The sequence below is a fragment of the Meles meles genome, chromosome 19, assembly GCF_922984935.1.
Source record: "Meles meles chromosome 19, mMelMel3.1 paternal haplotype, whole genome shotgun sequence".
Taxonomy (NCBI): domain Eukaryota; kingdom Metazoa; phylum Chordata; class Mammalia; order Carnivora; family Mustelidae; genus Meles; species Meles meles.
In genome coordinates, this window is record NC_060084.1 from 56516565 (window position 1) to 56532632 (window position 16068).

The 16068-nt window shown below is 52.4% G+C and overlaps 1 protein-coding gene and 1 pseudogene across 1 annotated transcript; both read left to right on the plus strand.

Moving 5' to 3' along the window:
- The first annotated feature begins 1346 nt into the window (after positions 1–1346).
- LOC123930614 (leukocyte immunoglobulin-like receptor subfamily A member 6) lies at positions 1347–15866 on the plus strand. Its single transcript, XM_045986813.1, is given in 8 exon segments — positions 1347–1389; positions 12031–12066; positions 12248–12528; positions 12677–12980; positions 13205–13501; positions 13708–14010; positions 15537–15607; positions 15711–15866. Coding segments are annotated over 8 exon segments (1482 nt in total). The 5' UTR covers positions 1347–1355.
- On the plus strand, positions 1444–4872 carry LOC123931174 (annotated as a pseudogene).
- Positions 15867–16068: the final 202 nt, after the last annotated feature.

Genomic DNA, 16068 nt, shown 5'->3' on the forward strand with positions numbered 1-16068 from the left:
TTCCTTCACTCCACCATGAGATATGGAAACACAGATTTCATGGACACTTCCATGAACACCAGCACCTGCCTGTTTTGTCTCCATCTGTAAAACACCTGACTATTGGCCAATGCGACTGTTGCCTGACACCCTCCTCACTGCTTTCCTTCTGGAACTCACAGTACCCAGTGTCCTTCCTGTTCCCAGATATCTGCAGGCTTTCATTTCAGTCTGTCTGTTTTGCACCTGACAAAGCATCCTCAGCATTGTCTTCCAGTTTCGCGTTCTGCTCTTCAGCTGTGTCTTTTCATAGATGAAACAAGTACTTGCATCCTATTATATCAATGATTTATTTATTTGTTTATTTATATTATGTCCGCTTAGCCAATATATAGTACTACATGTTGGCTAAGATTTTATTATTATTATTCTTATTTTTTACCTCCAGAGTATTTGACTAATTCATTTCCAATTTCTATCTTCTTCCATAATTTAACTTCTGTTATTGCTTCAAAATAATTTTCACTTTTTCAGTATTGCATGTGCTTAAAGGAAAACAAATTTCCCGTATTCTTGTTGTTTCACTGGACTATGATGGATGATTCTGTGCACAATCTTCCATAGCACTCCTTATCACATTGGGGCCACTCTCTGATGTCCATTCCTGTTGGATACTCACCTCCCACACCCCTGAGTTCCAGAGACAGTTGCTCCCAGACCTGTCCTGAAGCTTTGGACTGTAAGGGGCAGATGGTCACAGTCCCAGTTACCCCCTGTCATCCATCTTCCAGCTTAGCACCTCAGCTTGGTGTGTCTGGCAGGATGTCTCCCTTGGGAGCCTCACACTCACACATGGAACAAATGGAAGCCCACACTCCAGGGCCAGGAGAGGGGCTGTGTTTCCTTCCCTAATTGCCCGTTTTTCTCCTCTGGGCTCATTGCCACCGTCACCTTGACCTGAGCCAACAGAGATGTCACATGAGTGCCTGTGCTGACATGAGCTCCCCAGCACAGCAGGAACCCATGGCCCCTGCAGCATCTCTGAGGCTGGGGACCCATCCATGCTGAGGACCCAGGGGTGTGCTGGGATGAAGGAGACCCATGGGGAAGGCTATGGGAGGGAAGGACCTGCCCTGGTCTCCTCACCTGAATGGGTCATCTCAGGAAGCCTTGGAGTCTACTCACTGCACTGTCATGGACACCAGAGTCAGCAGAGCCCTGTGAAAGTGCTGTTCCCCTTCCTGTGGGACTGCTGACATGACAACACTGTAACAGGCAGGACTGGCCTCTCTGTGGCCACCCCCTCTGTGCCTGTCTGTCCCGTGATCACAGTGTGCCTTCCATCTGCACAGCCAGAACCAGAGAGAGGAGACACCATGACCCCTACCCTCACAGCCCTGCTCTGTCTCTGTGAGATCTGAGGAGGGGAGGGGATACCCTAGTCTGGGAGGGACCCGTCCCACAGCCAGGCCCTGATCTGTCAGAGGCCCCCGGCTCAGGAGGCACAAGGGAGGTGGGGATATGCTAGATTTGGGGCAAACTTCTTACAGGGACTCTCTTCCAGGGCTGAGTGTGAGCCCCAGGACCAGAGCGCAGGCAGGTGAGTCTGTCCCCAGGGGTCCTAGTCCCACCTCCTCACTCAGGTTTCTCCTCTCATAGCCCAACCTGGGGATAATGTGGGGGGTCTGAGCCCCATTTCACATGTCCCCCTCCTACTCTCCTAGGATCCCAGGGCAAACCCAGCTTCTCAGCCCTGCCCAGCCCTGTCGTGACCTCAGGAGGGAAGGTGACCCTCCAGTGTGCCTCATGGATGGGATTCCACAGGTTCATCCTGATGAAGGAAGGAGAAGGTCAGCCCTCCTGGACACCTGACTGCCAGCCAGTCCCCCGTGGGGGAACCCAGGCCCTGTTCCCTGTGGGCCCTGTGACCTCCAGCCACAGGTGGACGTTCTGATGCTACGGCTATTACAGCAACACCCCTCAGGTGTGGTCGGACCCCAGTGACCCCCTGGAGCTGCTGGTTTCAGGTGAGAAAGTCTGACTGTTGCCCCATCTGTTTTGAAGCACCAGACAGGTTAACAGGGACTCTGCTCCCAGGGGAACCCCAATGAGAGGGTGGGTGAGGGGACCACGGGGACTCACAGGTCAGAGTCACTGAAGGTCACGGACAGTGAGACCCGGGGGTCAGGATGGGAGAGGGGAGGTTTGGGGAGAAGCAGAACCTGCCATCCATGGCTGGTCTCTCCCAGGTGTGTCAGGGAAGCCTGACACAGCAGGGCCCCATTGTGACGTCTGGACAGAGGCTGACCCTCCAGTGTTGTTCTGATGTCGGCCAGAACAGATTCACTCTGTCCAAGGATGGGGCACCTGGTCCTCCCCAGCACCTTGACGGGCAGCCCCAGGATGGGTTCTCTGGGGCAGACTTTCCCCTGGGCCCTGTGAGACCCTCCCACGGGGGCCAGTACACGTGCTATGGTGGACACACGCTCTCCTCCGAGTGGTCGGCCCCCAGTGACCCCCTGGACATCCTGCTCGCAGGTGAGGGCTCACGGCAATAGTTAGGACGCCAGACTCCACACACCTGGGGAGCCCAGGTGTGGTGGCCGGGACCAAGGGTGGGGGCTCCCCAGGGAGAGAGAGAGAGAGAGACAGGGGATGGGAAGGGACAGACTTGGAGGACACAGACAGACTCAGTTCAGAACAAGGGCTGGACAGCTCCTGACCTGCCCTTCCTCTCTCTAGGTCAGCTGCCCTACACACCCTCCCTCTCGGTGCAGCTGGGACCCATGGTGGCCCCAGGAGAGAATGTGACCCTGCTGTGTCAGTCTCAGAGTTCTGTGGACACTTTCCTTCTGTCCAAGGAGGGGGTAGCCAATCCCCTGCTGCGTCTTAGATCCTAGTACCGAGCTGGGCAGCACCAGGCAGAATTCCCCATGAGTCCTGTGACCTCAGCCCATGGGGGGGACCTACAGTTGCTACGTCTCTGCCAGCACCTCCCCCTACCTGTTGTCACAGCCCAGCGACCCCCTGGAACTGCTGGTCTCAGGTGAGCGGCCCTGACCCTGTCCTGTCTGAGCTCTGTCAGCTCAGGACCCACATCTCAGGAAAACCTGACACAGTAACAAACATGGGGGTCGCGGGGGCTCCAAGTACAGGGTCCTGCCCTGGAGAGGTTGGGAAGATCCACAGTGTGCACCCAGGGTCCCCCATCCAGGAGTCTCAGCAGAGTAAGTAGTAGGGGCTGCATGGGGCATGAGTGAGGATGAGGGTGAGTAGACAGTGCTTCCCACTCACATCCTGTTCCTCCATAGCAGAATCTGATGGTGGTGTCAGTCCCACAGGACACTCTCCTGGACAGAAGCTCCCCACCTGAGGGCACCACTCTTGTCTCCCCCGGTCACCTGGGGGCTTCCATGCCCCTTGGGGAGCACCTGAGACCCAGGAGGGGCCAACCCGGGTCACAGGGATCCCCAGAGAAGCTGTACCCCATATCCGTGTGCAGCTGGTGTCCACTCTCCATTGTATGTGGGCACTGGTCCAGTGTCCCTATGTCTGCTTCTCACACCTTCTAGAGCAGCACCTGCAGAGGATGACAAAGGGAACTCAGGTGACAGGGACACCAGATTCAGAAATGTGTCCTCCTTCTCCTGTGTGCATTGGGGTTAGACTGGATTCACCGTTTCCTTGTGGGGCACATGCTTTGGGAACTCCTGAGTCTTAGCACGTTTTTAATGAGTCTCATTAATTTTTTTGTTTATTTATTTGTTTATTTACTTATGTAGCTCTTCTTCCCATCTCCATCCACATGCACACAGGCAATACCGGTGTTCCTATGACCCAGTGACTGACCATCACCTTTCGTGGATACATATTTATATGTCTGTTGTAGATGTGTGCACACAGTCTCTCTCTTCCTCTCTGTCTGTCTGTCTGTCTGTCTCTCTTTCTCCTTCTAAGTGTCTGGGACTATGGGTATCTCTAAGTATATGAAGAATGAATTAATGAACATATCTAAGGAGGAATACAGTAAGTACAGAATAACGTGCAGACTGTGAAGGAAGGGAGCTGGTTGACATGGAGGGACAGGGACCCAAGCCCAGAAATCAGCCCCTCTGTGCTCCTGACAGTCAGGATCCCCTGGCACCAGCCCCTCGTCCATGAACACTGTTGGGACCTCAGCTACTGAATAAGTGGGAACTGTCATCTGCAAGAACATGAGCCCAGGAGGTCTTGTGTCCCAGACTGAGCAGAGAACATGCGAGGACATGATGATTTCTGTGCTGGGAGGCCATTTTTCTCTGCAACCCTCAGCTGATGGGGCACAGCCAGAATCTATCCCAAGTGACTCAGAAGCAGAGTCTGAAATCAAAGAGAACAAGGAGGCTGAAGGAATCCAGTGAGGAGAGCAGAGGAAAGTCCCCTAGTGCAGAGAAGGGCTTTTGTACAGTTCAGGAACTGTACAAAACCCATATAATGACAGGCTGAGGGATAGAGACACAGAGCAGAGGACAGGCTGGATGGGGGTCTCTAGCTCCTTCCATCTGCTTCCTTCTTCCCTGCAGAAGCAGCTGGCACCATGAGCCCACCCCAAAACAACTCAGACCCCAGCAGTGGTGAGTAGGAGAAAGTCCCAGTGATGGGGCTGGTATGGAGGGGATGTCCTGTCTGGGGAAGCAGGTTCCCTGGGTGGACATGCAGGATCCTGGGTGATTTGGGTCCTCTATGACCTCTGCAACCTTTCTGTCCTCATTCCTAGCCTCGGACCCCAGAGATTACACGGTGGAGAATCTGACTTGCATGGCCGTGGCTGCCTTGATCCTGGTGGTCCTTGGGATTCTGCTGCTAGAGGCTCAGCACAGCCAGAGAAGGACCCCAGAGCCATCCAGGAGCTAAACATGAGGGGGAGCAAAGCCACCATTCCATGTGGCAGAGCTGTGGGCATGCATCCCAGGTGCCCAGAGGGATCTGGCAAAAAGCCTGCAGCTCACCCTCGCTAATCTCTCTGCTGACAACATCGAGGGGGAGCATGGTTCAGGTGCAGGACATGTCTGGGCTGCTCGCTGTCAGGACTCATCCCCCGTGCCCTGTGGTGCTTTCCCTCCTGTGTTGTTGGACATCCTTGACTGCCCCCATCTTTCCTCATCCCTGTGACTTGAGGGTTCGTTCCACATGGCAGGACTAGTTCATACCTTCCTACAGCAGCAGCTCTGGTCCACCTTCGTGGGATTCATTTTCCTTCACTTTCCATTTTCACCTTCCCTGATGTCCACTATTGTCCTCCGTCCCTTCAGCCCAAAACACAGACTCTGTTTTCATAAGTAAATAAGTGGGTGAAAATCAGGTCCACTTTGGAACAGATCCCTCAACCTTCTCTGGACTCACAGAGCTCTTCTGTCCTCATGCGATGACACCTGGTGCAAACTTCCAGAAACACCATCAGTGTGAGTGAGCTCAGGGTGTGTGAGGTGAAGCCAGGAGGGGAGCTGCTACACTGACTCCAAGGAATAAATGGTTTTTCCTCTTTTATTAAGTTGTGATTTGGGCACCTTAGAGTCTCATTCCATGTAGCATCTGTCTTGTGCTCAGGTCATGTTCCCAGGGTCGTGGGATGGAGTCCTGTGTTGCGGGATGCCTGCTCAGCAGGGAATCTGCTTTTCCCTCTGTCCCTCCTTCCAGCTTGTGTTTGCTCTCTGTCTCTCTATTTCTGTCTCTCTCTCTCAAAAATAAATAAATAAAATCTTTAAAGTAAATAAATAAGTAAATGAATGTACAAATGAAGATAAAGTTGTATGTAACCATCCCTCAGAACGATTTACTGACCAAACATGCTTGACTGTGTACCAGCAGGGGCCCCTGCGGGAGAGGATGATACACGTCCTTGCAGCTGGGGTCACCCGCTTGCTCAGGGCGGAACTTCTGTTTTCTCCCCTTCTCTGGAGATCACCTGTAGTTAATTAGATGATTCCTTTAAATGTGTTTACTCAACCCCAAATCCTATACTGCTCGATCAGGCATATCTCGTTTATCCATAATCTGCTTTCTCCTTTGTTGATTGTTATCTTGTTATCTAATGAACACAAGCCTGAGGAGTTGTTCTGGGCTGCAGTCTCCAAACCTGCGGACCCCTGCTTCCGCTCTCTGGAAGCTGACGTGTTTGTGCCTCGTTCTTCTCCTGTTCACCATTGGGAAGCGGCAGTTGTCATTGTGGCTTATGCCTGTTTCTTTGCATGTTTATGTAATGTAAGTTATGAAATACTTCATATTTGTATACTTTTGAGCAAGCATTTAGCATAAAAATTGATTTTGTGCACTCACCCCATCTTACGAATAGATTTGTAAATCTAATAATCTTATGCAGATTTTTTGTTATTTAGTCACCACACAGTACATCATTAGTTTCTAATGCAGTGTTCCATGATTCACTGTTTGTGTACAACACCCAGTGCACCTGCAATCCGTTCCCTCCTGAATACCCATCTCTGGGCTCACCCATTCCCCCCATTCCCTCTAAAACCCTCAGTTTGTTTCTTAGGGTCCAGAGTCTCTCATGGTTTGTCTCCCCCTCCGGTTTCCCTCAATTCACTTTTCCTTTCCTTCTCCTAATGTCCTCCATGTTGTTCCTTATGCCCCACAAGTAAGTGAAACTCTGCTGGTCTCTTCTAGACAGCATGTGGATGGCTCTTACTTTTTTATTCAATCTGATACCCTGTGTCTTTTCATTGGAGCATTAAGCCCATTTAAATTCAGAGTCACTATTAAAAGAAGATGTGGTCCATTTATACAATGGAATATCAGTCAGCCATCAGAAAGGATGAATACGCTTTTGAGGAGAAGGGAGTTGGGGGAAATTGGAGGGGAACAAACCATGAGAGACTGTGGACTCTGAAAAACAATCTGAGGGTTTTGAAGGGGAGGGTGCTAAAGGTTGGGAGAGCCTGATGGTGGGTATTAAGGAGGGCACATATTGCATGGAGCACTGGGTGTGGTGCATAAACAATGAATTCTGGTACATGAAAAGGAATAAGAAAATTTTTTAAAAAGGATAAATGCCCAACTTTTGCATCAACATGGACAGGACTGAAGGAGATTATGCTGAGTGAAATAAGTCAAGCAGAGAAAGTCAATGATCATGTGGTTTCACTCATCTGTGGAACATAAGGAATAGCACGGAGGACATTGGGAGAAGGAAGGGGAAAATGATGGGGATAAATCGAAGGGGGAGATGAACCATGAGAGACTCTGGACTCTGGGAAACAGACTGAGGGTTTTTGAGGGGAGGATGGGGGGGTGGATAAACCTGGTGGTGGGTATTCAGGAGGGCATGGACGGCATGGAGCACTGGGTGTTATATGCAAACAATGAATCTTGGAACACTGCATCGAAAACTAATGATGTACTGTATGGTGACTAACATCACACAATTAAAAATTTTTAAAAGATACAAACTTAGTGCCATTGTACTGCCTGTAACGTCCTCTTTCTGTGTATTGTTTCTTAGTGGTCCTTGTTACGTTTGGGCTCTCTCTTTGCTTACAGAATCCCACTTGATATTTCCTGCAGGGTTGGCTTGGTGGTCACATGTCCTCTCAGTTTCTGTCTGTCCTGAAAGCTCTTCACCTCTCCATCAATTCTGCATGACAGTCTTGCTGGGTGAAGGATTCTTGGCCGCATGTCCTCTCATTTAGTACCTGACTATGTCCTGCCTGCTCTTTCTGGCTTGCCAGGTCTCTGTGGACAGGTCTGATGTTGGGGTGATGTTTCTCTGTCCACAGGTGAGGAGCCTCTTGTCCCAACCTGCTTTCAGGATTTTCTCTTTATCTCTGAAATTTGCAAGCTTCAGTATTACATGTTGGGGTGTCGATCTATTTTTATATTAATTTGGGGAGGGGTCATCTCTACCTCTTAGATATGAATGCTTGTTTCCTTTCCCAGGTTAGGGAAGTTCTCAGCTCTGGTTGCTCAAATACACTTTCTGCCCCACCCCAGGTTCCCAGTAATTCTGACGTTGGTGTAATTCATAACATCCCTGATTTCCCAAGGTCTGTCCTCATGAGCTGTTAGTTGTTTACCTCTCTTTCCCTCGACTGCCTTCCTTTGCACCAACCTGTCTTCTACCTCACTCAATGTCTCTTCTGCCTCCTTGACCCTCCCTGTTAGAGCATCCAATTTCGGCAGCATCTGCTAGAGCATTTTTAATTTGGCCTGATTAGATCTCATTTCTGCACTAAGACATTCTCTAGTGTCTTTTATGCTTTTTTCAAGCCCTGGTATTAACTTGATCATCGTTATCCAGAACTTCAGCTGTGACATCTTACTGGTATCTATATGGATGACATCTGTGGCGGAGAACATTACTCTGGTTCTTTGTTTTGTTGTGAATTCCCAATTTGAGTCATTTTGCCCAGACAAGAATGGGTGAGTGAGTGAGCAGAATCAAAAATACCAAATATATGGGGGGCCTGGCTGGCTCAGTGGGTTAAGCCTCTGCCTTCGGTTCGGGTCATGATCTCAGGGTCCTGAGATCCAGCACAGCATTGTGCTCTCTGCTCAGCAGAAAACCTTCTTCCCCCTCTCACTCTGCCTGTCTCTCTGCCTGCTTGTGATTTCTCTCTGTCAAATAAATCTTAAAAAATATCAATTATGACCCAAGCAGAATACACACTAGACAAATCCAAAGAGGTCAGAAATGAAAACAGAAATGGAAATTAAAGGGGGGGGTGATCTGCTTGTTCCTGAGTGAATTTTGGTCTGTGTTTGAGATTTGATACTTTTTTGACACTAATTTGAGATTAAGACACTTGATATCAAAATTGCAAAGAAAGCAAAACTTACATATATGCACAAATAAAACTGAAGAGAGAAAGGAGGCCAAAATGAGCAACATATGTATAAAATGTAGATGTAAGAAATGAAAGTTTAAAAAATGACTTAAATACATGTTGATAAAATAGGAAAATAAAAAGAGAAACAAGAAAAAAGAGAAATGAAAAATTTTTTTCATTTTGCTGTAGTTATTACAGATTTTTAAAATTTCTTTTCAGTGTAACAGAATTCATTGTTTATGCACCGCACCCATGCAATGTGCTCCATGCAATGGGTGCCTTCCATAATACTCACCACCTGGCTCACCCAACCTCCCACCCCCACCCCTTCAAAAGGGTTTTGAAGAGACATGGAAAATTTTAAACTGAAAGAGAATGAATTTTGAGGGGAAAAAATGGAATTCTCTCTGCTATGTTCCTCTAGTGCTGGAGTTCTACACTCTCGTGGGATCCATTAACTTGTGCACCTGCGTCTTCAGGGGGAGGGGCCTGCTGCGATGCTGCTTCTCAGATGTCCTTGCCGGGGCGGGAATTCATTGCCTCTTTCGAGTGGGCTAGGCTCAGTGTAAGCTGGTCCTCTGTGTGCCTTTTTTCCCCTGAAGGCTTTCTGTGGCTCTTTAGAGGATCAGAATAAAAATGGCTGTGCCCCAATCTGCAGCTCAGAGCTGAAAGACTGTGGTTCCCTCCCTTTAGTGAACCCTCTGGGATAAAAAGTCCTGACTTTTATGTGTGCCAAACTCAGCAGAGTCCTGCGGTGTACACCCACAGTGATCCTTCTGGAGAACGTCGAGGGTCCCGTGTTACTGCCCTTTGTAGGATACTGGAACTGAGAGCAGTCACCGTATGGAGCGCACATGCTCTGCCCCTCCTGGGAGATTGCAGAGGGTGGTCCTGTACTGTCCTTTACTGGGCTGTCACCCCGAGAGCTGTTGCCCAGTCGGCTCAGGCACGATGTTATTTTGAGGCTCCTGGGATCCAGGGACCACACTGACCCACCTAGAAATCTGCCTGTTTCATCCCAAGACCCCTTTCAGGCAGCCATATCTCTCACTGGAGGAGATTTCTAAGGGTTCATATTTTGCCCTCGGGGGCTATAACACTTCTTGGTGCAGGACACATGGGGGCTCCCTCACCCCTCCATTTGTCTTTGGTATCTCCCCTCAGATTCACGTCTCTGGACATCCCGCCTTGCAAAAAGTGCTCACTTCTCTACTTGTAGAGTTCCAGGTATGCTTTTTGCTTGGATCTCAGGTTGAATTCAAGGTGTGCAGAATGGATTGATAGTTATGCAGTAAATTCAAGGGACCGGATGAAATGGGGCCCCCCACTCTCCCATCATCTTGTCTCTTCCCTTCAATATTTCACATTCTTAATGTAAAATGATTTTCCCACATTCCTGCTGTTCCACGACCTGGACGATGATGGACCAGTCTGCACACAGTCTTCCATAGCACTGCTTACATATCGGGGTCACTCTCTGATGTCCATTCCTGTTGGACACTCACCTCCCACACCCACGAGTTCCAGACACAGTTGCTTCCAGAGCTGCCCTGATTTCAGGACTGTAAGGGGTGGATGGTCCCTGTCACCCTGCCCTGTGCATCCTCTCTCCGAACTTAATGTCTGAGCAGGGATGTGTCCATCAGGGATGGTTCCCATGGGAACTGCGCACCACACATGGGCAGACGCCAGTGGAAGGTGGATCTCTGGGACAGAACCATTCCACACACACACAGAGGGGATGTGGCTTAGGGCTGACCTCTGGGCTGGGGCAAAGGGCAGAGACATGCCAGCGCCCACCCCACACATGGTGGAGGGTCATGCTGATTCCACAGTCACCCAGAAACTCGACACCCTTCCTGCCCATGAGAATATGGCACTGCTTCTGGCCACACAGAGGTGGAAATCATATTTGACCACCCTCAGCTGGACCCCAGGCACTGCTGGTCACTCAGCTTTCATTTCTGTTTCTGCTGTAGTCCCTCCCAATTCCCAAACCCTTGTTTCATATTCCCTACAAAATATTATTAAACCTTTCAGAAACATCACCAACAGCATTCCTCATCTATAGGGACGCATAGGTTCTCTGGAGGGCGAGCATCTCTGGTCCACCCTGATTGTGGTATCTGACACATGGACCTCTTGTGTCTCAACCACACCCCTCTTAATCAGGTCAGGAAACTATCAATGACTCATCGCACCCACGTGCAAGGTCCCCCTGACCCCACAACCACTTTGAGTGGGGTTCAGGACAGCATGCTACAGACCAGGTGATGTGCACAAGGTCACCAGGGCAGTGGACAGGGCAGTAGTACTCACACGAGAATCAGCTTTGTTCCCCAAATCACAGCACTCACCCATGAACTGCTCCCTACAGCTCACGGAAAGGACTCCGGGTGTGAGGAGGATGTCTCTTCCCCTGGATCGAGGGACACAGAGGAGCCAGCCCAGACTCAGAGTTGTGCTCCCAAGAAGGGGAAGTGGACAGTGTCAGAGGAAAAGAGCGAAGTCCACGAGGCTGTGCAGAAAGAAAGCCCACGCTCCAGGGCCAGGAGAGGGGCTGTGTTTCCTTCCCTATTTGCCCCTATTTCTCCTCTAGCTTCATTGCCAGCATGATTTAATCCTGAGCAGAGCAGATTTGTCACAGGTGTGTTGGTTCTGACATGACCTCCGCAGGGCAGCAGGAACCCACATCCTTCACAGCATTCCCAGGGTCTGGGGACTCTTGCCATGGTGGGGACCCCGGATGTGCTGAGCAAGAAGGAGACCAAATGGGCCACCCATGGGAGGGAAGGACCTGCCCTGGTCTCCTCACCTGGATGGGGCACCTTAGGAAGCTTCAGGGTCCACCTGCCCACCGTCATGGACACCAGAGCTAGGCTGGGTCTCGGAAAGGGTTGTTCCCCTTTCTGGGAACTGCTAACGTGACAACCCTGTGACAGGCAGGACAGTCCTCCATGTGGCCACACCCTGTGGTTCTGTCTCTCCGGTGGTCACAGTGGGGCCTCCATCTGCACCGCCAGAACAGAGAGAGGAGATGCCGTGACCCCCACCCTCACTGCCCTGCTCTGTCTTGGTGAGATCTGAGGAGGGGAGGGGACTCCCTAGTCTGGGAGGGACCCACCCCACAGACAGGCCCTGCTTTCCAGGCCCCAGGCTCAGGAGGCTCAAGGGGAGGAGGGGTTCTACAAGGATTCAGGGCAAACCTCTCAAAGGGACTCTCTTCCAGGGCTGAGTGTGGGCTCCAGGACCAGAGCGCAGGCAGGTGAGTCTGTCCCCAGGGGTCTTAGTCCCACCGCCTCACTGGGGACAGGGGTCACCCACCAGGCAGCGGGGGAGGGAGAAGAGATGTTCTGGACTGACCGAGGGGAACATCTGGGGGTTTGGGGCTGAGCTGGGACCTGGGGGTGGGGAAGGTCTGTGTCCCAGTCTCTGTTTCCTTCCAGGGACCCTCCCCAAACCCACCATCTGGGCTGAGCCAGGCTCTGTGATGCCCTGGGGGACACCTGTGACCATCTGGTTTCAGGGGGACCAGGAGGCCCATGAGTACTGCCTGCATAAAGAGGGAGAGTCAAGGACCTGGGACACACGGAAGACACTGGAGCCTGGGGACAAGGCCAAGTTCTCCATCACACACGTGACAGATGTACATGCAGGAAGATATCGCTGTAGCTACCTCAGTCCCACCAGCTGGTCAGAGCTCAGTGACCCCCTGGAGCTGGTGTTGGTGACAGGTGCGAGCCCACACAGGGTGCCAGCCCCATGCTCTGCCCTCAGGAAGGGGGTGGGTTCTCAGGAGTCTCCCTCTCACAGCCCTGCCTGGGGATAATGTGAGGGTCTGAGCCTCATTTCACATTCTCCTCCTCCTCTCCTAGGGATCCCTGGGCAAACCCATCCTCTCGGACTTGCCCAGCCCTGCTGTGACCTCAGGAGGGATCGTGACCCTCCAGTGTGCCTCACAGATGGGATTCCACAGGTTCGTCCTGATGAAGGAAGGAGACGGTCAGCCCTCCTGGACACTGGACTCCCAGCCAGTCCCCCATGGGGGAACCCAGGCCCTGTTCCCTGTGGGCCCTGTGACCTCCAGCCACAGGTGGTCGCTCCGATGCTATGGCTATTACAGCAACACCACCCATGTGTGGTCATACCCTAGTGACCCTCTGGAGCTGCTGGTCTCAGGTGAGAAAGTCTGACTGTTGCCCCATCTGTGTTCTGAGGCACCAGACAGGTTAACGGGGACTCTGCTCCCAGGGCGGCCCCAATGAGAGGGTGGGTGAGGGGACCACGGGGACTCACAGGTCAGAATCACCGGGGGTGAAAAACAGTGAGACCTGGGGGTCAGGAAGAGAAAAGGGAGGTTTGGGGAGACACAGCCCCTGCCATCCTTGGCTGGTCTCTCCCAGGTGTGTCGAGGAAGCCCTCCCTCCTGACCCAGCAGGGCCCTGTCGTGACCTCTGGACAGAGCCTGACCCTCCAGTGTCGCTCTGATGTCGGCTACGAGAGATTCGCTCTGTCCAAGGACGGGGCACGTGCCCCTCCCTGGCGGCTTGGTGGGCAGCCCCAGGCTGGGCTGTCTGGGGCAGACTTCCCCCTGGGCCCTGTGAGACCCTCCCACGGAGGCCGGTACACGTGCTATGGTGGACACATGCTCTCCTCCGAGTGGTCGGCCCCCAGTGACCCCCTGGACATCCTGCTCGCAGGTAAGGGCTCATGGCGATAGTTAGGACCCCAGACTCCACACAGGTCCTGTTGGGGAGCCCAGGTGTGGTCCGGGACCAAGGTTGGGGGCTCCCCAGGGAGAGAGAGAGAGAGACAGGGGATGGGAAGGGACAGACTTGGAGGACACAGACAGACTCAGTTCAGAACAAGGGCTGGACGGCCACTCACCCTGCTTCCTCTTCTCTAGGACAGCTGCCCTACACACCATCCCTCACAGTGCAGCTGGGACCCACGGTGGCCCCAGGAGAGAAACTGACCCTGCTGTGTCAGTCAAGGAGCTCTGTGGACACTTTCCTTCTGTCCAAGGAGCGGGTAGCCGATCCCCTGCTGCGTCTTAGATCACAGTACCGAGCTGGGCAGCACCAGGCAGAATTCCCCATGAGTCCTGTGACCCCAGCCCATGGGGGGACCTACAGGTGCTATGGCTCTGCCAGCACCTCCCTCTACCTGTTGTCCCAGCCCAGTGAACCCCTGGAGCTGCTGGTCTCAGGTGAGCGGCCCTGACCCTGTGCCATCTGAGCTCTGTCAGCTCAGGACACATGTCTCAGGAAAGCCCGACATGGTAACACATGTGGGGTTGTGGGGGCTCCACAGAGGAGGGTCCTGCCCTGGAGAGCTTGGGAAGATCCACAGTGTGCTCCCGGGTCCCCATCCTGCAGTCTCAGCAGAATAAGGAGTAGGGGCTGCGTGGGGGGTGAGTGAGGACGATGGTGAGTGGACAGCGCCTCCCACTCACCTCCTGTCCCTCCAGAGCAGAATCCGATCTGTGGTGTCAGCCCCACAGGACACTGTCCTGGACAGAAGCCTCCCTACCTGAGGGCACCGCTCTGCTGCCCCCCATGCTCACCTGGGGCATCCATGCCTCTCGGTGCACACCTGAGACCCAGGAGGGGCCAAGCCTGGGTCACGGGATTCCCTATAGTGGCTGAACCCCATGTCCAGGTGCACTGGTGTCCATTCTGCGTTGTGTGGGGACCCTGGTCCAGTGTCCCTGTGTCTGCTTCTCACACCTTCTAGAGCAGCACCTGCAGATGATGACAAAGGGAACTCAGGTGACAGGGAGGTGAGACTCAGAAACCAGTCCTCCTTCTCCTGTGTGCATTGGGGTAGACTGGATTCACATGGTTCCTGTGGGGAACAAGCTCTGGGCACTCCCCGGTCTTAGCACGTTTTCAATGAGTCTCATTTATCCTTTTGTTCATTTATTTATTATTTATTTGTTTATTTAAGTATGTAGCTCTTCTTCCCATCTCGATCCACACTGCACGCAGGCAATAACGGTGTTCCTGACCCCGTGACTGACCATCACCTTTCGTGGATACATATTTATATGTCTGTTGTGGATGTGTGCACACAGTCTCTCTCTCTCCCTCTCTCTCTGTGTGTGTGTGTGTGTGTGTGTGTGTGTGTCTGTCTGTCTGTCTGGCACTGTGGGTATCGGTAAGTATATGAAAAATGAATTAATTAACATACCAAGAAGGAATACTGTAGGTACAGAATAAAGTGCAGACCCTGAAGGAAGGGAACTGGTTGACATGGAGGGACAGGGACCCGACCCCAGACATCAGCCCCTCTGTGATCCTGACAGTCAGGAGTCCCTGGCTCCAGCCCCTCGTCCATGAACACTGCTGGGACCCCAGCTACTGAATATGTGGGAATTCTCATCTACAGGGACATGAGCCCAGGAGGTCTTGTGTCCCAGACTGAGCAGAGAACATGCGAGGACATGATGATTTCTGTGCTGGGAGGCCATTTTTCTCTGCAACCCTCAGCTGGTGGGGCACAGCCAGAATCTATCCCGAGTGACTCAGAAGCAGAGTCTGAAATCAAAGAGAATAAGGAGACTGAAGGAATCCAGTGAGGAGAGCAGAGGAAAGCCCTCTAGTGCAGAGAAGGGCTAGTTCAAGAACTGTACAAAAACCACATAGTGACAAGCTGAGGGATAGAGACACAGAGCGGAGGACAGGCTGGACGGCGGTCTCCAGCTCCTTCCATCTGCTTCTGTCTTCCCTGCAGAAGCAGCTGGCACCGTGAGCCCACCCCAAAACAAGTCAGACCCCAGCAGTGGTGGATAGGAGAAATTCTCAATAGTGGTTCTGGTATGGAGGGGGTGTCCTGTCTGGGGAAGCAGGTCCCCTGGGTGGACATGCAGGATCCTGGGTGATTTGGGTCCTCTCTGACCTCTGTAACCTCTCTGTCCTCATTCCTAGCTTGGAACCCAGAGATTACACGGAGGAGAATCTGATCCGCCTGGGCGTGGCTGTCTTGATCCTGGTGGTCCTCGGGATTCTGCTGCTAGAGGCTCAGCACAGCCAGAAAAGGACCCCAGACTCAGCCAGAAGCTAAACACGAGGGGCAGCAAAGCCACCATTCCATGTGGCAGAGCTGTGGGCATGCATCCCAGGTGCCCAGAGGGATCTGGAGGAAAGCGTGCAGCTCATTCTCGCTAATCTCTCTGCTGACAACATCGAAGGGGAGCATGGTTCAGGTGCAGGACATGTCTGGGCTGCTTCCTGACCGGCACTCGTACCCTGTGACCTGTGGTGCT